The 23,499-nt window shown below is 33.3% G+C and overlaps 1 protein-coding gene across 18 annotated transcripts in view; it reads left to right on the top strand.

Annotated features, from left to right (window-relative positions):
- The window catches only part of l(1)G0196 (inositol hexakisphosphate and diphosphoinositol-pentakisphosphate kinase), a 485,360-nt gene that overhangs the window by 100,328 nt on the left and 361,533 nt on the right, over positions 1 to 23,499 (top strand). The window contains exon 3 of one of the 18 annotated variants that reach the window (XM_068363293.1): positions 3,704 to 3,748. The exons of the other annotated variants lie outside the window; for them this stretch is intronic. Coding sequence (XP_068219394.1) covers positions 3,704 to 3,748 — 45 coding nt within the window. The remainder of the gene's footprint in view (positions 1 to 3,703; positions 3,749 to 23,499) is intronic. 18 annotated transcript variants of the gene reach the window in all.

The following is a 23,499-nucleotide window of genomic DNA, read 5'->3' as shown; positions in this document are numbered from 1 at the left end:
TGATATACGAAAGAACAAGGAAACAGAAACCTTTGAAGTCAGTGTTGGATTACACTAGGCGTCAGCATTAAGCTCGTTTTTGTTTGTGCAGGTCATGGCTGCATTAAGTGAAGAGATCAGAAATGAAGGGAGGCGGGAGTTGCTATATGAAGAGGATTTTGTGATAACCGGTGAAAAAGAGAAAGACTTACCGAGAAGGGTTGTGGATTGGCAGGAGACTTTGAATAGTGGTGGCTTGAAGGTAAATGTGGATAAGAGTAAGGTTAGCCGTACATGAAAGTAGAGGCTCGGTTATAAAACAGGTGGAACAATTTAGATACCTGGAATCTGCTATAGTTCAGGACGGAGGATGTGAAGCTGAAGTTGAGATTTGGGTAAATAGAATAAAATCACCATTGGGGAAGTGGAGGGAAGTACCAGGAGTTGTATAATATGTGATGAGAAAAGGCCAATCAAGCACATTTATAAGACTAGTGTTAATGCATGGATCGGAATGAGGGTTCTAACGCGAAGCAAAGTTTAGAAAACAGATGAGAATACTGAGTTGGATTATGGGAATATCACTGCTTATAAAGATTGGAAAATGGATAAAATAAAAAAGAATATCAGGCATATTAATTACCAAGGGGATAAGTGTCGCAACTGAGATGGTATGGGCACGTGGTGAGAATGGATTATTGGGACGGAGTGAGAAGGGCTTAGGAGGAACCTGTTAGCAGCGGAGAGATCGAGAGGGAAACAGAGAATTAGATGGCGAGATAAGATGAAGGATAATCTGGAGAGAAGAAGTTTGGTGGAACAGGATGCTTTTGATAGAAGGCATTGGAGAAGGCGCATCAGGCAACCGACCCCTTTACTGTAGGGATAACAGTGTGAAACAAGACAAGGTGTAGCTCAATCAAAGTTAATAAGTTCTTTGTAGGTGATATTTTGTACAAATGTATATAGAGCATGTTGTGGAAGTACTTTTATTGGAGATTTATTCTTTGGTACTTTTGTTTCATGAGTGGCAGGCCTCCATTGTATGAATCAGACTGAAGGATAGAGATGAACACACATGTATGTATGTGTTATTTAGTATGTTATTACCTCCGACATTGAAGTTGGAATGAGGTTATGTTTTACCACCTGTTTCCAAATGTTGAATTTCAACCGATTTTAGATCACCTTCGCATGTGCAATTTTCATATGAAAAGGTACACCACGGTCGAAGATGTTATTCCGGAAGTCACTAAACATTCAAACGAGGAAAATTTATTGCATCTCCCTCTGTAACATCGTCTTCTAGTTCCTGACCAACAAGAGTCACTGCGTACTTTTGAAGTAAAAAGTAGTACCCATAAACGAGCTTTCCTTTTGAACCTCGGCTGTAATGTGTGTGTGTGTGTGTGTGTGTGTGATGTGGAACACCTTGAGATGAAGACGGTGATGAGACTGAAGATAGCGTCCTAGATGGCAAGGCCTTTCCGTTTACGTTGTCTCTTCTTTCATAAGATTCGCCAGGGTATCTGATAGATCCTGATAAATGCGGTTTGAAAGATTATATATATATATATATATATATATATAGTGTAAACTACACTTCAAAAATGACGGGTATATGTTTAGATAGATATATACGCACACACATCTACTCTGACCAGGGTATGACTACTTCTTCTTCCCATACCCTAGGGATGTGGATAGAGGAGTGTAACTGGAAACATAAGTGTGTGTATATATATATATATATATATATAGAGCCAGACACTTCCTCTATTGTATGAGAGAGAGAGAGAGAGAGAGAGAGAGAGAGAGAGACTTACCTTATTTTATGTTTGGGTTCCCCCAGGTCCCTCAGTGTGAGGCACCTCGTATATCCACCAGAGAGTTGTTAATGCATCTTCCGGTGTATTTTGCATCTTCCACTCTTAGATGGTCTGGGATGAGAGAGAGAGAGAGAGAGAGAGAGAGAGAGAGAGAGAGCCTTACCTTACCTTATCGCCTTATTTTATGTTTGGGTTCCCCCAGGTCCCTCAGTGTGAGGCACCTCTTATATCCACCAGAGAGTTGTTAATCCATCTTCCGGTGTATTTTGCATCTTCCAGTCTTGGATGGAGAGAGAGAGAGAGAGAGAGAGAGAGAGAGAGAGAGAGCCTTACCTTACCTTACCTTATTGCCTTATTTTATGTTTGGGTTCCCCCAGGTCCCTCAGTGTGAGGCACCTCGTATATCCCCCAGAGAGTTGCTAATGCATCTTCTAGTCTTGGATGGTCTGGGATGAGAGAGAGAGAGAGAGAGAGAGAGAGAGAGAGAGAGCCTTACCTTACCTTATCGCCTTATTTTATGTTTGGGTTCCCCCAGGTCCCTCAGTGTGAGGCACCTCGTATATCCCCCAGAGAGTTGCTAATGCATCTTCTAGTCTTGGATGGTCTGGGATGAGAGAGAGAGAGAGAGAGAGAGAGAGAGAGAGAGAGAGAGATGTATGTATGTGTGGATTGATTACAACGGGACCGTCACGACATTGGACCCAGTACCGAAAAATCCATTGGTGTGGCCTTCCATGCCACGATCAGGTTTAGCATCACATGTCCTCCCTCCTGAGGAGATCCTACGTTTACCTTGAGTTGAGTCGTGACTGAGATGTTTCGCTTTTTTTTTTTTTTTTTTTTTTTTTTTTTTTCCCGTCATAGTTTCAACATGTGTATTCCTCTTCTTCCTTGGTCCTTCATTTTATTTCCAGCTCTCAGTTATTATTATTATTATTATTATTATTATTATTATTATTATTATTATTATTATTATTACTAGCCAAGCTACAACCCTAGTTGGAAAAGCAAGATGCCATAAGCCCAAGGGCTCCAATAGGGAAAAATAACCCAGTGAGGAAAGGAAATAATGAAATAAATAAATGATGTGAACAAATTAACAGTAAATCATTCTAAAAACAGTAACAACGTCAAAATAGATGTCATATGTCATACATACGAAGTATACTCATTTGTGTTTATCTATCTCATATTGGTTAACTTTTAAAGCGCTAATCCTTATTAAGAATTTAGATCTTCTTAATCGGATAGTTGAATCTTTGGAACTTCAGAAGTTCAAACTTGCAGTTAATGTTTTTATGTTGGGAAAAGACTGACAAAAGTCTCTCTTCATAGTTGATATATGACAGATCTATTTTAACATCATTACTGATTATAAAATAATTTATATTAATTATTCATTATTTCTCATGTAGATTATTTATTTCCTTTCCTCACTGGGCTATTTTTTCCTGCTAGAGCCACTGGTCTTTTCTAATTAGTGTTGTAATTTAGCTAATAATGATACTATTAATATATATTGATTGATTTATTTGACAGAAAACCTCAAATGAATCAATGTAGAATTCCTTCTTAATGGTACCTGCAAATAAGTTATAATCTGGTTTTTGCAAATCTTTTGAATATCTTTCAAAATTGTTTATTGTTTTCTAGTGTTCTCTAATTTGTAATTTGTTTACTGTGTACGATGTAGATAGAGTCGTGACTTCGGCAACAGTATTTAGAATGTGTTTTGTTTATCTGTTTTGAATGCTGAAAAATGTTCTGTCACATCTTGAGATCTTCCCAGTTGTCCCGAACGCATTATTTAACGGCAGGTAGATTCTCGCAAGGTCACTCTCATGATTGTTTTAGCCATTAAGGCGTTTTGAAGCCAACCTTCCCTTTCTTTCCAGGGCTACCACACCATTGTTCGTGCCCTGCGTAATCCCAGAATCCGTGTAAGTGCAAATCGAGCTACAGGGATTACTTTATTACCGATAAGTATTAGCTATTTCTTAATCTTTATTAGCTATTTCATGGTTCGATTTGGCGTTATAGAACTATCCTATTTCAGTTTTAAGTTGGCTTTCACGCTTTTTTTATATAGATAATTAGCAGTACCAGTTCTTAAAATCAGCTAGTGATATCCTTGTTGTTCTTAATTAAAGTATGGGCTATTTAATTCCTTTTAGAATTGATGGGCGTATTCGTGTTTGTGAGGGAAAAAAGTTGCATTGCCGTTGGGTAGATACTGCCGTATGGGAGTAGGTGTCAAGTTCCTATATAAATGCTTAGAAAATTATGTGTAGTATATATGTGTATATATATATATATATATATATATATAGATATACATATATATATATATATATATATATGTATATAGATATATATATATATATATATATATATATTATAATGTATACAAGAAACTGGCTTTCCTTTGATGAATCTAGCCAATGAATCCTGTATGGATTTAGCCTGTCAATGGATCCTGTATGGATTTAGCCAGTCAGTGGATCCTGTATGGATTTAGCCAGTCAATGGATCCTATATGGATTTAGCCAGTCAATGGACCCTATATGGATTTAGCCAGTCAATGGATCCTGTATGGATTTAGCCAGTCAATTGATCCTGTATGGATTTAGCCAGTCAATGGACCCTGTATGGATTTAGCCAGTCAATGGATCCTATATGGATTTAGCCAGTCAATGGATCCTGTATGGATTTAGCCAGTCAATGGACCCTATATGGATTTAGCCAGTCAATGGATCCTGTATGGATTTAGCCAGTCAATTGATCCTGTATGGATTTAGCCAGTCAATTGATCCTGTATGGATTTAGCCAGTCAATGGATCCTGTATGGATTTAGCCAGTCAATGGACCCTATATGGATTTAGCCAGTCAATGGATCCTGTATGGATTTAGCCAGTCAATTGATCCTGTATGGATTTAGCCAGTCAATGGATCCTGTATGGATTTAGCCAGTCAATGGACCCTATATGGATTTAGCCAGTCAATGGATCCTGTATGGATTTAGCCAGTCAATGGATCCTGTATGGATTTAGCCAGTCAATGGATCCTGTATGGATTTAGCCAGTCAATGGATCCTGTATGGATTTAGCCAGTCAATGAACCCTATATGGATTTAGCCAGTCAATGGATCCTGTATGGATTTAGCCAGTCAATGAACCCTATATGGATTTAGCCAGTCAATGGATCCTGTATGGATTTAGCCATTAAATGGATCCTGTATGGATTTAGCCAGTCAATGAATCCTGTATGGATTTAGCCAGTCAATGGATCCTGTATGGATTTAGCCAGTCAATGAACCCTATATGGATTTAGCCAGTCAATGGATCCTGTATGGATTTAGCCAGTCAATGGACCCTGTATGGATTTAGCCAGTCAATGAACCCTATATGGATTTAGCCAGTCAATGAATCCTGTATGGATTTAGCCAGTCAATGGATCCTGTATGGATTTAGCCAGTCAATGGACCCTATATGGATTTAGCCAGTCAATGGATCCTGTATGGATTTAGCCAGTCAATGGACCCTATATGGATTTAGCCAGTCAATGGATCCTGTATGGATTTAGCCAGTCAATGGATCCTGTATGGATTTAGCCAGTCAATGGATCCTGTATGGATTTAGCCAGTCAATGGACCCTATATGGATTTAGCCAGTCAATGGATCCTGTATGGATTTAGCCAGTCAATGGATCCGATATGGATTTAGCCAGTCAATGGATCCTGTATGTATTTAGCCAGTCAATGGATCCTGTATGGATTTAGCCAGTCAATGGAAAGAGAAGATAACACAATGGCCCCCAGTTCCGGGCTAAGGGGGGGGGGGTTCCTAAGAATCTCCCGGTTTGTCGTTGATCATAAATGGAGAAGTATTGAATTGAAAGCTCAAGATAGAGACGAATGGCGAAATCTAACCGAGGCCCTTTGCGTCAGTAGGCGTAGGAGATGATGATATACTGTATATATATATATATATATATATATATATATATATATATATATATATATATATATATAGTATAAATTTATATATATATGTATAAATATATATATATATATAGCAGAAAGATGCGATATTCATCCTTTTACATCTTGCGTACATTTCCAGTCATTCTATATGGAATTCAATGTAGTTACATTATAATACTTATGAAGGTATATGATAGAACGAAATATACTGGTGTTATATAATCCCATGGCTACTGGCTTACATCGAATCTTGTAGTTAGGGAGACGGTCTTTTTACCGTCTTGTTCCTGGAGTCCTGCTATGCAAGATGCTGGCAGAAACAGCTTTTTTCAAGTTTTACTGAAAAAGGTATTTTTTCTCTCTCTCTCTCTCTCTCTCTCTCTCTCTCTCTCTCTCTCTCTCAGTACACAATATAGGGGCCTTGTGTGGTTTGTAAGAAAGATTTATATATGTGTACATATATATATATATATATATATATATATATACAGTATAAATACATATATATATATTTCTATATATATATATATATATATATATGTATATATATATATATATGATTAAACATTGGTTAAGCGATGATATTACACTTTAATATAAAGGCTAAGATGTTGAATATTTTCAGATACAAAAATATTTGGATACTCAGAAATTAGATAACAAAAATTGATAAATGGAAACTTAAATATTCTTTTGAATGAAACATTTTAAGATTCATTTCGAAATACACTCACACATGTGTATATAAATATATATATATATATATATATATATATATATATATATATATATATATAAGGTAAGTGTGTGTGTGTTATTGTTATACACGATCGAACTTCAAAAGTTTCTTCATAATTTTGAATTATTTTGAATTTTATTTTCGGTCATACGCCTCATTGACTCTGATGTCTATTAGTCCGCCTCGTCTTATGATTGGCTTATAAGATAATTCAGAGTACCATTCATCTTCAACAGTAATCATCCATCATGTGTTATCTATCGCTCTGTAAATTACCTTTGCTCACACATCAACCTTCATTAGAGTGTACATATAAACACGGACCGCAGTATAGTGAATCTTTTCGTGTTCAAGACTATTTCCACTCAACTCTCTATGTATTATTTGATTTTTTTTTTTAAGTTAAAATACATTTTCTCTATCATTTTCGGTATCTACGTTGTCACATACAGTATAAGTCTGAAACAGTTAAGAGTTTTGTTATTTAATTTCTTAAGTTGGTTTTGATGTAGCTATTGTATTTGTTTACATGGACGAGTGAAGATGGACAACCAAAAGATTAAATGACTCGTCTAGAACGTAAACATGGAATATAGTAGAGATAAATACACACGATTCCCTTTTTCTAATTAACTCTAAGAAGTACACATTATTGAACTGTTGAAATTTGATATCCAGGAAATCTATATTCACGTAAAATTAGATCATTGTCAATAAAAAAATTTTGAAAGTTATAGTACACAACAGAAGACCTTGCCTAAAGGACGAGAAAAAAACATGTATGCCGCGTTTCCTCTTGTGTCTTGTAAAGAAGAATAACCCAGACAAAAAAATAAATCAAGGAAATTCGTTTGAGAGTTATATGTTCATGCTGGGATGACAAGGTATTTGCCTTTGTCAAGGATAGGCGAATTTGGTCTGGAAATCATGCCCTTATTCTTCTTTTTATGTGTACATATTGATACAAATTGTCTGGCTTGGAGGGAAGAGTTAGTTAGATTTGGATGACATAGTTTAATGTTTGGGGAATTCACCTACAATAATAACTACAAGGGTAATTGATTATATACTATTATTAGACTAATTTCTAGTATGTTTGCCATCTTTTTTAATTCATATATATTTTTTATGACAGTTCAGTCAAAAGATAAAACTGAGTAGAGTAACTGCTAATATGTTTTCCATCTCTTTTAATTCACGAAGAATTTTTCATAACGGTTCAATCAAAAGATAAAACTGAGTAGAGTAACTGCTAATATGTTTTCCATCTCTTAATTCATGTTTTTTTTTTTATATAACAATTCAGTCAAAAGATAAAACCGAGTTGACCAATTGCTAATATGTTTGCAATCTCTCTTAATTCATTTAGATTTTTTTTATAACAGTTCAGTCAAAAGATAAAACTGAGTTGACCAATTGCTAATATGTTTGCCATCTCTCGTAATTCATTTAGTTTTTTTTATAACAGTCAGTCAAAAGATAAATCTGAGTAGACCAATTGCTAATATGTTTGCCATCTCTCGTAATTGATGTAAAAAGTTTTATAACACTTCATTCAAAAGATGATGCATTATCATCGATTAGGATTCAACAATTGATCTGTAGATTATGTGATTTACTAATTTAGATCTAATATATCCATTCCGTGTTGCTTTTCTATACAAGATAAAACCACTATTTGAAGGAACTTTTATAATTTGATCCACATTTCTTACTGGCAAAGGAAACTCAAGCTTTCCAGACTGAAATGAATTGCGAAATGGGAAGATCGAGGTAAGATCTCTTGAATAGATAAGAAGGCGGATGGGTGCTCTAGTTTTGAAGGTATCGTGATTCAAGGAAAGGAAAAAAAAAAAGGGGGGGGGGAAGTGTGTGGTCCAAGTAGGATGTACATTCTGTCTTTGTTATTTTTCGTTTCAAGAAGTTTTCCTTTGCTAGAATTACCTGTTATTTTCTTAAAGTTTTAATTGGTTTAATCGTATATATATATATATATATATATATATACTCTCTCTCATATATATATATATATATATATATGTATATATATATATATATGTATATATACATATATATATATATGTATATATTTTACTATCTCTCTCTCTCTCTCTCTCTCTCTCTCTCTCTCTCTCTCTCTCTCTCTCTCTCTCTCTCTCTCTCTCTGAGCATCAAAATCCTGAACTCATCCAGTAAATCTGCTGCACGATTTATTTATTTCCTTTTTTTCTTTCCTTACTGGGCTGTTTTTCCCTGTTGGAGCCCTTGGGCTTATAGCATCTTGCTTTTCCAACTAGGGTTGTAGCTTAGCTAATAATAATAATAATAATAATAAAGATAATAGTAATAATAATAATAATAATAAAAGTATGAAAATAAAAGAAAATATGAATGTTATAGGAAATCAACTTCCTCTTCTTTACCTGTATTGGACGACAAAATACAATTATGAAACTGTGCGTCCTATGCAGCCCCATTAAACTTTGGTATCTGGAACATTTTGCACCGACAAATAATCTTATTTGCAATACTGCAGCCCTTTCTTCTTAGTCTCGCATGTCTTCATTTTGTTTGTACATAGGTCTTCCGGGCTATAGCTCTCCGTACAGTTTTGTGACGTTTACCAATCTCATTACCTGATCTATTACATTAATATACGGACTCTATCTGTATCAAAACACTCTTACTCTCAATGCTATTTGGTGTGTTTAGCTTTAGACACCTTTAGATGGCGTCTAGTTTTAATTATTGTCTTCAGTTTTGTAAAATTTACATTGGAATTTATTTCTCCCCCCCTCTCTCTCTCTCTCTCTCTCTCTCTCTCTCTCTCTCTCTCGTCGAGTTTTGGTTAATTTTTATTTAAAAGTGATCAACCAAATTTTGGAAAATATAAAATTTTTACATTGAATGTCGCCGAAAACATTTCTTATCCATCAATTTTTTAACGACTCAACTTGGATCATCCTATATTCGTATCTGTAAACAAACACGTATCTAATATTTTTTTTTTTTAAATAAGGCAACAACGTAAACGCTTTTCAGTTCTTTGGACCTTGATGTAGAAAGGTCTTTTTCCTGACGAACCTTCATGTCTGATTAGTTGAACCTTTATTAATATTATCATTATAATAATAATAATAGCTATTATTATTATTATTATTATTATTATTATTATTATTATTATTATTATTATTATTATTAGCTAAGCTACAACTCTAGTTGGAAAAGCAAGATGCTATAAGCCCAAGGGCTCCAACAGAGAAAATAGCCCAGTGAGGAAAGGAAATAAATAAAAAAAATAAGAAGTAATGAAAAATTGGGATCATGACATTACCCATTACACTGTTTAAATTGTAGACTTTTATTGCTTAATACCATTTTAGATTAATACTACTGTTTTCCAAGATTTAGCTTATTATAAATCACTTTCCCTTTATTTTCAGGGGTTGGTTTGGGTACTTTTGTACCGATATTTTAGATTAGATTGCACAAAGTTGCTAATATCTGTAGATGATTTTTTTAATTTACGTCATTTCATTGTTTGTTTGTTTGTTTTTTTTTTTTTTTTTTTTTTTTTTTTTCTCGCTGAAACCCTCTTAAGGTTTATATTTATATATCCCTATCACATCCTACCACTGTAAGGGACTGCAGAGCATTAGGTAAAGTACCGAGGTTCTGCCCTTGTCCTTCACCCGGTGAAAGGGGGGGAAATTACCGGGAACAGCTTCCTCAAATACGTAGCGTTGAAGAAAACGTATTTCTTATAGGTGTCTCTCCACCGGTCAAGACCTACATAAGCTACTCTTTGACCCAGGTCGTCCCCAGTCAATATGGAGGTGTGTACATTTCGTTAATCTTTGTGTATAATCTTTGAGTGATTTCTATTTTATGTAGTTTTCTGGCAGGAAAAAAGTATTTAGATTTTTATTTCTATTGAAGGTTAATAATCAAGGTACAATACCATTGAATGGGAATGGGCAGATGTCTTATAGGGTATTAGCTTTTGTGTTAGAGAACACTAATGTCTTACCGCTTGTATTGAGTAATTTCTTTTATAATTCCATTTTTTAGATTTTTTTTTTTTTTACTTTCCTTCCGTTACAAAATAGTGTTATTATTATTATTATTATTATTATTATTATTATTATTATTATTATTACTTGCTAAGCTACAAACCTAGTTGGAAAAGCAGAATACCATAAACCCGAGGGCACCAACAGGAAAAATAGCACAGTGAGGAAAGGAAATAAGTAAATTACAAGAGAGGCTATTAACAATTAAATAAAATATTTTAAGAACAGTAATATATACCATTATAATAAATATTTCATATATAAACTATAAAAACTTGAAAAAAGACAAGAGGAAGAGAATTAAGATAGAAAAGTGTGCCTGAGTGTACCCTCAAGCAAAATAACTCTACCCCAAGACTATGTAAGACATGGCACAGACACTATTGAGTAACTAAATAGTACATAATTGAAGGTATTGCGATATGTGGTATTCATACTTCATATGTTCCTTCATTTTATTTGCTGATGTTTTAGATTTCTATTTCTCTATACCAAGTCTGCAGTGATTAATACCTTTATATGTGAACCAGAAATGTCACTTAATTCAAAATAGTTGATACGTACTGTATAGGCCCTTATTGGGATAATCATCCATTATCTATATTTTTGGAAATTTTATTATTTATGTATATATATATATATATATATATATATATATATATATATATATATATATATATATATATATATATATATAGAGAGAAAGTTTCTGGCCATATATATTTCGCTCCAGTCACACTGAGCGTCCTTGCCAGACGTATAACTACTCTGTCTCTCCTTGTCCCTCTGGTAGAGGGATAGGGGATAGTCATACCCTGGAGGTCCCGCAAGAGGTACACTCTGAAACCACAACTGTCGTGTTGTAGTTAGGAAGGGTGGAGGAGGTGGGGAGGGTTGACTGTATATATATATATATATATATATATATATATATATATATATATATATATATATATATATATATATATATGTGTGTATATATATGTATATATATATATGTGTGTGTGTGTATATATACACACATATATATGTATATATATATATATATATATATATATATATATATATATATATATATATATATATATATATATATATGAAAGTAAAATGTATATACAGCCTAAAGTGTATACTCTAGGACAATTGTTTGTAAAGTTTTCCGTGTTTTTCGTTTTGTTTAATTATTCTTTTACCGCATTTCTTTACGTTATAGGTCAGACCGCAAGTAAGGGATTGCACTTTTTTCACCTCATGACTTGTTGGCCAAGAATATTTTTTTCCTACATGTTAATGTTTGTAGCCTACCTTGTAGACATGGTAAATAATAGCAGTCCTATGATGCCGTGATTAATTCCATTCTATTTCCTCGTGGCATAAGTCCTTTTATAGTTTATATATCAAACTCTGTTTTAATGTTGTTGACGTTTTTAAAATATTTTATTTTGATTTTCATTACTTATATCGTTTATTTATTTCCTTATATCCTTTCCTCACTGGGCTATTTTTCCTTGTTGGAGCCCTTGGTCTTATAGCATCCTGGTTTTCCAACTACGGTTGTAGCTTAGCTATTAATAATAATAATAATAATAATAATAATAATAATTGCATAGTTTAATCGGTGGTTGTGGTGGCCTATGTGATAACGTCCCTGACTGGTCAACGCTTGAGTGGGGTTCGAGTCCCGCTCAAACTCGTTAGTTTCTTTGGTCGCTGCAACCTCACACTCCTTTTGAGCTAATGATGGGGATATTATTGGAGTCTATAGGTCTATCTGCTGAGTCATCAGCAGCCATTGCCCGGCCCTCATTGTTCCTAGCTTGGATGGAGTGGGGACTTGGGCGCTGATCATATGTATGACTGGTTAGTCTCTATGGCATTGTCCTACTTGCTAGGGCAATGTCACTGTCCCTTGCCTCTGTCATTCATGAGCTGCCTTTAAACCTTTAAACACACTGAAGTATTATGTTTCTCATGGACATTTACATAAGTCTCATTAGTAGTGCGTCGAATTCCCTTACAAAGTGTCGTTCATCCCGATCTTGCGGTCACTTTATTATTATTATTATTATTATTATTATTATTATTATTATTATTATTATTATTATTATTATTAAGTGCGTCATCAAGTACTTATTTCGCGGATATTTTCTTTTAAAAAATTGTGGCTCGTCCAAGGAAAACGAGATTTGCATCTAAGAATGGACAATGACGTCCTGGCCCTAAATGAAATTGTGTACAGAAAGCAGATTATTATTATTATTATTATTATTATTATTATTATTATTATTATTATTATTATTTGTCCCTCTTTTATCACATTTGACCGTATATCAAATCTTTGTCCTTTCCTGTGTTCTTCCTCTCACACTTCTCTGATTTTTAGTGATTGTTTGAACTGCTCTTTCTCGAAATGCATCGTTCCTAAATCAGCTGATGCTTAGAAAGCAGGCTATTTGTTGACGTCAGGGCATCCTCATGACTAATTTAGCTCTGATGAAAATGCAGGAGAGACTTTACGAGTGGCCCTAATATGCTTGTAACTATTCAAATGCGGTTGGAAAATATTGCCTCTGATTGGTTCATTCGAAATTTGCGGTTGGACAACATACCCTCTGATTGGTTCCTTCAGAATTTACGGTTGGGCAAAATAGTCTCTGATTGGTTCCTTCAAAGGTTGCTAAATCCCATCATAGCCTCTGATTGGTTGCTTCAAAAATTATGTCAATGCCCTTTTTCTTTTCGAACTTAGGCCTAAGGGCATCATGAGCTTGCCGAAGGGCATGGGTAGCTTTCTCCTGATTGAGGAGGTAGTTGAACGTGATTCCCAAGCGCTGCATTAGCCTTATATATTAAAGAAATATTCGATTAACGTTGTTGCGTTGGACATTCAAAATGTTTAGGAATGACAACTGAAGTATAAGGCCAATAACTAATATATATATATATATATATATACATATATATATATATATATATATATAATACATACATACATACACTTGTATGAATGTGTATTGAGATGTAGATATATACAATATAAGCTCGTTCACGTTTGATACCTGTGGTAGGGTTATACATGCATACATACATAATAGGCCTACATTACACACTGTTGTGTGTGTGTATATATATATATATATATATATACATATATATATATATATATATATATGCGTGTGTGTAGTGTATGTGTATGTCTGTCTTGTGTAGTGTGTGTGTGTTTGTGCGCGTGCTTGCTAGGGAGTGTTATTAAAAATGCCTTTTTATTGTTAACATTGTTATTTATTAACAAAACCTCAATGGTTCAATTATACAAAAGTGTTGGAGCGTAACTTTTTCAGATAACAATGCATGGTTAGTCTTCTTTTTAGCAGATCTCTCTCTCTCTCTCTCTCTCTCTCTCTCTCATCTATAAGTAACCAATCCCAACCGGACGTGATATGTCATTGCGAGCGTCACTTATGTCTGTAAATGAGGAAAAGACTTTTGTAGGCGTATAGGGTTTTGGGTGGCTTTTAATTCCGGTCTATTGTTATCAAGAAGGACAATGGTTAACAGAATTTATCTTATTGGAAGTCATGGTCGTTGTAGCTATTTAAGATAGATTAATTGTTTACTAAATTTAAAGTTCCTTATTTCTTTTTTTTTCATTTCTATAAACGTTTTAGCGGCATATTCAAAGGAAGTACAAATTTATGTCTTATCAAAGAGAGAGAGAGAGAGAGAGAGAGAGAGAGAGATTCTGTGTGCGTATATATATATATATATATATACAGAGAGAGAGAGAGAGAGAGAGAGAGAGAGAGAGAGAGAGTTTGTACGCTGATTGTCATATTTTTTTATTAGTTAATATTATTTGTAACAAGTTGAGATTAAATCCCCAAAACAAGTAATTAGACATAATATCTATTAAAAAATTAAATCTTAGAAAAAACGATTTTTCACCATGTTGGAAATATTGAATTTTAGAATATATAAACCTTTTGATTTAAGATAATATAATTTCCATCCATAAACATCCAGGAATATTTTCTACATTAGTTCTGACCTTTTGTTTTTATCTTAAATCAGACTAGGTTTCTTATCTGTTTATTTTGTATTATGGAAAGAGTAATTTCCCACAATTATTATTATTATTACTTGCTAAGCTATAACCCTAGTTGGAAAAGCTAGATGCTGTAAGCACAGGGTGTCCAACAGGGAAAATAGCCCAGCGAGGAAAGGAAATAGGGAAAATTGAATATTTTTAGAACAGTAACAACATAAAGATATAAATATTAACCATAAAAACTTTAGAATAACAAGAGGAAGAGAAATAATATAGAATATCGTGCCCGAGTGTACCCTCAAGCAAGAGAACTCTAACCCAAGACAGTGGAAGACCATGGTATAGAGTTTAAAGATCAATGGATATTTGCGCATACAATCAGCATTAACTGGTCTCCTTGCAGAAATGGGTGATAAGTAGCATTGGACTTAAGGTAATTCACTTTTTAGAAGAACCTGATTTGTAACACCGTTCTGTAATAGAATATCCTTGGAGGTTATATATTTCTCCTATATATAAAGAGCTTTTTATTGTTTATATATGACATGTTTGTTTTTGACGTTGTTAATAGTTTATATAGGACATATCTGTTTTGACGCTGTTACTGTTTTTAGAATGATATAATGTTAATTTATTCTCATCATTTATTTATTTCCTTATTTCCTTTCCTCACTCGGCTATTTTTCCCCGTTGGAGCCTTTGGGATTATAGCATCTTGCTTTTCCAACTAGGGTTGTAGCTTGGATAGTAATAATAATAATAATGATAATAATAATAGTGCCTGGCTGTGTGTATATATATATATATATATATATGTATATATATATATGTATATATATATATATATATATATACTGTATAGGCGCGCGTGTGTGTATGTACATATATAAGTACATAATGTATACTGTGTTTATATATATATATATATATATATACATATATATATATATATATATATATATTTTATTTCCATATTTAACTAAGTTATTCTCAGTGCGTTCACTTTTGTTATTATTTTTATTCTTATTATTATTATTATTATTATTATTATTATTATTATTATTATTATTATTATTATTATTATTATTATTATTATTATTAGGTTTAAAAGTTACTTATCAGTTGCACTGTAGCGCATTGTCAGAAATCGAACATTTCACACATGGTCAGCACCAAGTCCTTCTCCATCCTTAACAGGATTAGAGCAACCAAGTAATGGCTATTTATGAATCAGCATGTAGACTTTAGGGCCTCACCCGAAACCCCTAATTTTTATTTCGTAAGGACAGGGATGTGTTACATTTTCAATTAAATATATCGAATCTTGGGTATTTTTAACCAGTGTTTCATTGACTGAGACACCAACATTTCCTCTAAGCTTGTTATTGTTTTTTTATTCTTGTTTTTTATATTTTTGTAATAGTAAGAAGCCGAATGTTTTACATTTTCAATGAAATCTATCGAATCTTGGGTATTTTTAACCAGTGTTTCTTTGACTGAGTCACCAACATTCCCTCTAAGCTTGTTATTATTATTTGTATTTTTGTTTTTCTTGTTATTCTTGTAATGGTAAAATCCAAATGTTTTACATTTTCAATGAAATCTATCGAATCTTGGGTACCTTTTACCAGTGTTTCATTGATTGAGAGTCACCAACATTCCCTCTACGCTTGTTATTATTTTTTTATTCTTGTTTTTTTATATATATATATTTTTGTAATAGTAAGAAACGAAATGTTTTACATTTTCAATGAAATATATGGAACCTTGGGCATGTTTAACTAGTGCTTCATTGATTGAGAGTCACCAATATTCCCACTAAGCTTGTTATTATTATTTGTATTCTTGTTTTTCTTGTTATTCTTGTAATGGTAAAAATCCAAATATTTTACATTTTCAATGAAAGCTATCGAGATTTGGGTATCTTAACCAGTGTTTCATTGATGGAGAGTCACCAACATTCCCATTAAACTTGTTATTGTTATTTGTATTGTTGTTTTTCTTGTTCTTTTAATAGTAAAAAGCCAAATTTTTTACATTTTCAATGAAAACTTTCGAATCTTTGGTACCTATAATCCGTGTTACAGTCACCAGTATTCCCAATAAGTTTTGTATGGTTTTTTTATTCTTGTTTTTCTTGCTATTTTTGTAATAGTAAGAAGCCAAATGATTTACATTTTCAATAAAATGTATCGAAATATGGGTATCTTTAATCCGTGTTACAGTCACGAACATTCCCATAAGCTTGTCATTGTTTTTTTTATTCTTGTTTTTCTTGCTATTCCTGTAGTAATAAGAAGCAATATGCTGTAAACTAGAAGGCCCTAACAGGTGTAGTACTCAATGAGGAAGCAAGAGTTGAAAAGTAACAGGCAGAAGCCATCAAAACATTTCAAGGAAGTGACGCAACAGAGCTTTTTTCATGTGACATTGCTACGTGTATGGTAGAAGTAGATCGCCTTAATTGCCCATCTGACGTCACCGCGTAAACCTACGTCACTGTCATCCTGCCGCTTCATTGATAGTCGTAGCCAGGTAGGGGAACCGGATGTTCTAAGTAGTTTTCACCCTTGGGTAATTTTTTTTTTTTTTTTTTTTTTTTTACTGGATACCCTTGGCTTATAGCATCTTGCTTTTCCAACAAGGGTTGTAGCTTAGCTAGTAATAATGATAATGATAATATAGTTTTAGGATTTTAGTTTTTCAATGAATTACGTTTATGAATCGTAACGTGATGTTGACTAGCAATGAATCTAGTTAACTGTGTTGATAACTGTTGCAGGGAAAGTTAATAATCCAATTTTATTAGATGCAAATTCTTCTATAACGATGATACAGTTATGAAACCTTTCGATTTGAATAATGCATAATAATTTTGTTTAGACCACGAGTTAATTAAACCTTGTGGCTCTAGCACTGCCAAGGTTATAGATAGGGCATCGTGTTTTTACTACGTAGATTAAAGGAATATTTATGTATACGTTTGCAAAAAGTGGTCACAGAACATTTTTCGACAAAGGGCCAGTAGCTTGTCTTTTTAAATTAGCAGTACATTGGCACCCTACACTTGAGCAGTATATTAAGAAAACAACTTTAAAAGGCAATTAAAGGAATATTTATGTATACATTTGCAAAAAGTAGTCGCAGAACATTTTTCGACAAAGTGCCAGTAGCTTGTCTTTTCAAAATAGCAGTACATTGGCACCCTACACTTGTACAGCATATTAAGAAAACAACTTTTGAAAGGCAATTAAAGGAATATTTATGTATATGCAAAAAGTGGTCACAGAACATTTATCGACAATGTGCCAGTAGCTTGTCTTTTTAAATTAGCATTACATTGGCACCCTACACTTGAACAGTATATTAAGAAAACAACTTTTGAAAGGTAATTAAAGGTATATTTATGTATACATTTGCAAAAAGTGGTCACAGTCCATTTTTCGACAAGGTGCCAGTAGCTTGTCTTTTTAAATTAGTAGTGCATTGGCACCTTACACTTGAAGAGCATATTAAGAAAACAACTACGAAAGGTACTTTGATAATGATGGCAAGGATGATTTGTAGCTGCTCGTGTGTGTGTGTGTGTGTGTGTGTTTTTTTTTTTTTTTTTTTTTTTTTCATAACACCTCGTTTGGCACTGCAGTATGCGTAGCGGGCATTGAGGAAGCTGATGCCCTTATATATCTTTAATATAAAAACTAGACCAATTGAGGCGTGGCATAAGGGCCACTGGGAACACTTAAGCTTCTATGCGAGGTAGTCGATGCGTAAAAGACCTATCTGTTTCAATCCCATGAGTCATGTGACGTTTATGTCATAGAAGGGTTAAGTGCCTACTACGGTTTACCTTCATAAAGTTGTATATATGGGGGTCTCTCTCTCTCTCTCTCTCTCTCTCTCTCTCTCTCTCGCGAAGTTACTTGGAGCAGTATGAATGAGTCTTGAATGAAACTCATATATTTAGATTTTATAAGAATCTTTCGAAGAGGTTTCTTTAAAGCGCTGATATAGGCACTTTAGATCAATATATATATATATATATATATATATATATGTATATATGTATATACTGTATATATATATATATACATATATATATATATATATATATATATATATATATGTATATTGTGAGTTATATTCATCTATATCTTTAATGCAAAATAAAATAGTCAAATTATTAATTAAGGATCGTTATTAATATTTTCAAATCTTAGTACTTGCCCAAATATTTAGAGAAATATCTTTTGTATGTTGCTCTTTCTGGTATAACTTTTGACCGTCTTTCTTTTGATATCTAAAATTATATTGTTTGAAGTGTCGTTATTAATATTTTCAAGTTTTAGTACTAGCCCAAATATTTTTAGAGAAATAGCCATTGTATGTTAATCCTTCTGGTATAACTCTTGACCGCCTTTATTTTGATATCGAAAATATTTTTTTATTTAATTTTGTTCATTACTTCGTCCATCAGATTTATTTCAACATGAAATATCATCTGATGCATAATTGTATCTTCACTATCGAGCTAAAGTTGCCTTTAGGAAGTTAATGAGATTTTAGAAACTTCCCTTTGAGGTTAAAGTGGTCTATATCTCGTGGGAAAGACTTTCGAACAGCTGCAAAAAGATTCCTTATCAATGTTTACAGCGAATAAGTGAAAAAGTAATGCTATTAATTTTTCTTTGGTACACTATTCTATCTTATTTATCTTCCTCTTTTTTTGTTGGAGTTTTTATAGTTTATATAGGAAATATTAATTTTAATGTTACTATTTTATTTTTCCTTGCCTCACTGGGCTATTTTCCTTGCTGGAGCCCCTGGGTAGTATCCTGCTTTTCCAACTAGGGTTGTAGCTTTGCTAGTAATAATAATGATAATAATAATAATAATAATAATAATTGATAATTGTTAATAATGATAAATGATAGATAATAATAATAATAATAATAATAATAATAATAATAAACTTCAATGGCTTTTAAAGCCCACTGTGAATTTTACTTTATTTTCAATCTTATGATATTTTATTTAGATTCCAGATACGAACAAAGTAGACATTTTACTACCATAAGTCACTGGACTTCAAAGGAAAAAAGTTATTAATTTCGATTCTGTTATAATTGTAATGTTAAGTGAGATGGTCTTTCACTTGTACCTTTTGTAGGCCAGGTTATTGGTATAAGGTAAATCAAGCAGAAGTGGGAATAGACTCTTATTATTATTATTATTATTAGCTAAGCTACAACCCTTGTTGGAAAAGCAAGAAGCTATACGCCCAAGGGCTCCAACAGGGAAGAATAGCCCGGTGAGGAAAGGAAATAAGGAAATAAATAAGTGATGAGAATAAATTAACAATTTATCATTCTAAAAACAGTAACAGCGTCAAAACAGATATGTCCTATATAAACTATTAACAACGTCAAAAACAGATATGTCATATATAAACAATAAAAAGACTCATGTCAGCCTGGTCAACATAAAAACATTTGCTCCAACTTTGAACTTTTTAAGTTCTACTGATTCAACTAAGTTGGTTTGCTGTGAGCGATCAGACTAAAGTCTCACTATCACCAATCCGCAGTGGCCAGTGCGGTGATGAGACCTGGCCAAACCCCCAGACAAGAATGAAGACATGTCAGAGAGCATTGTTCTGCAGTGAACTAGAAACTGCTGCATTTGTTGTTGTTGTGGCTTAACCGGTGTCACGAGGCTGCTGCAAAATGTGTGCAATCTTCGCAAAAGTTCAACGACACAATAACCTAAATATTTAAGGTAGTAAAGAGACCGGTGGGGGGAGTAAGCGCTGGATCATTAATCATGCAAATTGCCATAGGTTGAAGCCTATCGAGGAAGGGTACAAAAAGAAGAAAAAAAAATCTCCAAGCGAATGGAAAAGCTTAACATTAAGCTATGAAAACTGATGCGAAGAACAAGATTCACGGAAATTCAATCAATGAACCCTGATTCTCAGGTGCTGTTTTAACAATTGAGACAATGTGATCAAAACAGTTTTTAGCCCCGTTAAAGGTGAAAGATAACATTCAACTAAAACAGATTAAGTACAAAAATTGAATATAAGCTTTAGGAGGAAGAAGTGAAGCCATAAGAAGCAAGTTTTGTTAGCTAGAGCAAGGGTAAAATGAGGCAAGAAGGCTAGCAAGCAACAGTGAACTAGAAAAGATAGCCACGGGCCACCTGTACAGTAGATCTCGCCTGACTGAAGCCATATTGGTGATCCAAAACAAAAGATTGAGATTCAAGAAATGGAGGAATTAAGGGCTGAGTAAAATCAATAGAATTAAATCTATAGATTGTTTGAACTATGTACTTCTTGAAGGTCATACTTACAGTTGTCATTGATCAGGTATTAATGAATGCTTGTATATCGGATGAGTTCAGAATCCCTTTTAAAACAGCCCTTTCGACAACGACTAATCATTTTGTTATCAAGTATTTATTATATTAAGAAATATCATCATGCAAGTTTAAATTGTATTAATGCAGCAGTTACTATTGTGGATATTTCTCTTCCAAATACATTTAGCCTCAGTAGTCAGATGTTAAATGGAAAAAGGGAAGTGAAAAGTCTGCAGTATTAAAGGCTATATCCTTCCAAGCTGGCTATTAATTTCTCAACACTGAGTCACCTTTCTTACAATTATTGCATGTACAAATATCTATCTTTTGTAAGTCTTTTCACATTGGAATTGCAGCGAGTGTTTTCACTATTTTCATACAAAGCCATTATTGTACATCTATTTCATAATTATTAGTTTATTGCTATTTTCCTTTTGTTTTTTATCCTTGCAAAGTTTGATTTCCTTGAATATATATATTTGAATGAGTGAGAATTAAGAAAATTTACTAAGTGTTCTCGTATATTTGATTTTTTCATAAAATTTTCATGAAATATCTAGCAAATGATTTCGAATTTACTAAGAGAATCGTGTCTTCATTAAGTTCTTCGGCCATTAGACATTTCAGATGGTATTTAATATGATACCCCTTCGTCTGTTTCTTTCCTGAGTTATATTGAAATGGAATATAATGCAAAGTCATACATTTTTTTCCAGGTCTTCCTTATTACTGGATCTCTCTCTCTCTCTCTCTCTCTCTCTCTCTCTCTCTCTCTTTTCTTCAGCAGCCAACAGGATGTTGCAACGAACCTCCGTGTTTAGGGGCATTCCCCCTTTTTTATAGAAGCTTCCTCCACAATACCTTAAGGAGGATGTCAGTGTATATAATTTAGTGTGTTTTTTATGTCTTCCTGCGAGTGAGTGTATGTTGAATTTAGTTTCTGTACATACATGAAGTATTTTACTTCATGTCTTCCAGTTTGAATAATTTTTAGTGTCGTTGAATGAGGATAGATTGTGTGGAAATCTTGTTACATTTTATTATCGAATTCCTTTAGGATCATCATTATTCCCCTACATGGGCATTGCATCCATATATTATAGGGTATCAACCCAGGTAGTCAGCTACTCATGTAACTCTATCCGGGGAATGGGGCCTTAAGGCGTTGCCCCAGGAAGGTCAAGACAATGTCTACTGCGCTTTGTTATTTAAATATTGAGTACTTTGCAACCCAACTCCAGGTCATTATAGCCAAGTTGTAAAGGAAGGGAATCCGGATACATTGCTATGTTTTTAAGCTGGATAAGATCCCCGTGGTATCAAGATCTTGAGTATAAATAAGGCAGGGCGAATGTGTTCTCAGTGGGATGACGTTATTAAATTGTGGTTTAATATGTTCGTTAACATATTTCTTCTTATGCACCGTATCAAATTCGGTACCTTTTGTTATAAGTAGGTAGTTATTATGTATATATATATATATATATATATATATATTTATATATATAAATATATATATATATTTATTATATATATAAATATATATTTATATATATATTTATATCATACATATGTATATATATAAAATATATATATTATATATATACATATATATTTATAAATATATATATATATATATATATATATATAAAGACTGTGAGCTTTCATTTTGTTGAAGACGAAAAGGTTCCTGGAAGCTTTCGATTTTTAACACCCCGAGTCATTTTGTAATATATATTTTCATCACGATGCATTGATTTGCAGTGGCAACAGGTACCTGGTTATTATCATCTGCGGTAAGCCGGTATAAGCTAGTATACAATATATACAATCGCCTCTGTTTAAGATTCAGTATACAGTAGACTTGCATGCGCTGTATGCCATTGGACAGACAAAGTTTACCGATTTTTCAACTGATAAAGTTTACCGATTTCTCAACTGACAAAGTTTATCAATTTCTCAACTGACAAAGTTTACCGATTTCTCTACTGACAAAGTTCACCGATTTCTCAACTGACAAAGTTTACCGATTTCTCAACTGACAAAGTTTACCGATTTCGCAACAGTTTACCGATTTCTCAACTGACAAAGTTTACCGATTTCTCAACAGTTTACCGATTTCTCAACTGACAAAGTTTACCGATTTCTCAACTGACAAAGTTTATCGATTTCTAAACTGACAAGTTTACCGATTTCTCAACTGACAAAGTTTACCGATTTCTCAACTGAAAAAGTTTACTCATTTCTCAACTGACAAAGTTGCTGATTTCTCAACTGACAAAGTTTACTGATTTCTCAACTGACAAAGTTGCTGATTTCTCAACTGACAAAGTTTACTGATTTCTCAACTGCTCTTGGGTAAACTTCCGGTACATTGAAACGAAGAGCATGGATGGTTTGCCTCTTTCTTACGGACATTCCTTTTTCATTGTAAGTACGTTATCCTCTTTATAAGTACGATGACGTAAAACTGTTTATAAGGACTG

The sequence above is a fragment of the Palaemon carinicauda genome, chromosome 40 (genome assembly GCF_036898095.1).
Source record: "Palaemon carinicauda isolate YSFRI2023 chromosome 40, ASM3689809v2, whole genome shotgun sequence".
Taxonomy (NCBI): domain Eukaryota; kingdom Metazoa; phylum Arthropoda; class Malacostraca; order Decapoda; family Palaemonidae; genus Palaemon; species Palaemon carinicauda.
The sequence above is the reverse complement of the archived record's forward strand: the minus strand, read 5'-3'. Positions and strand labels throughout refer to the sequence as shown.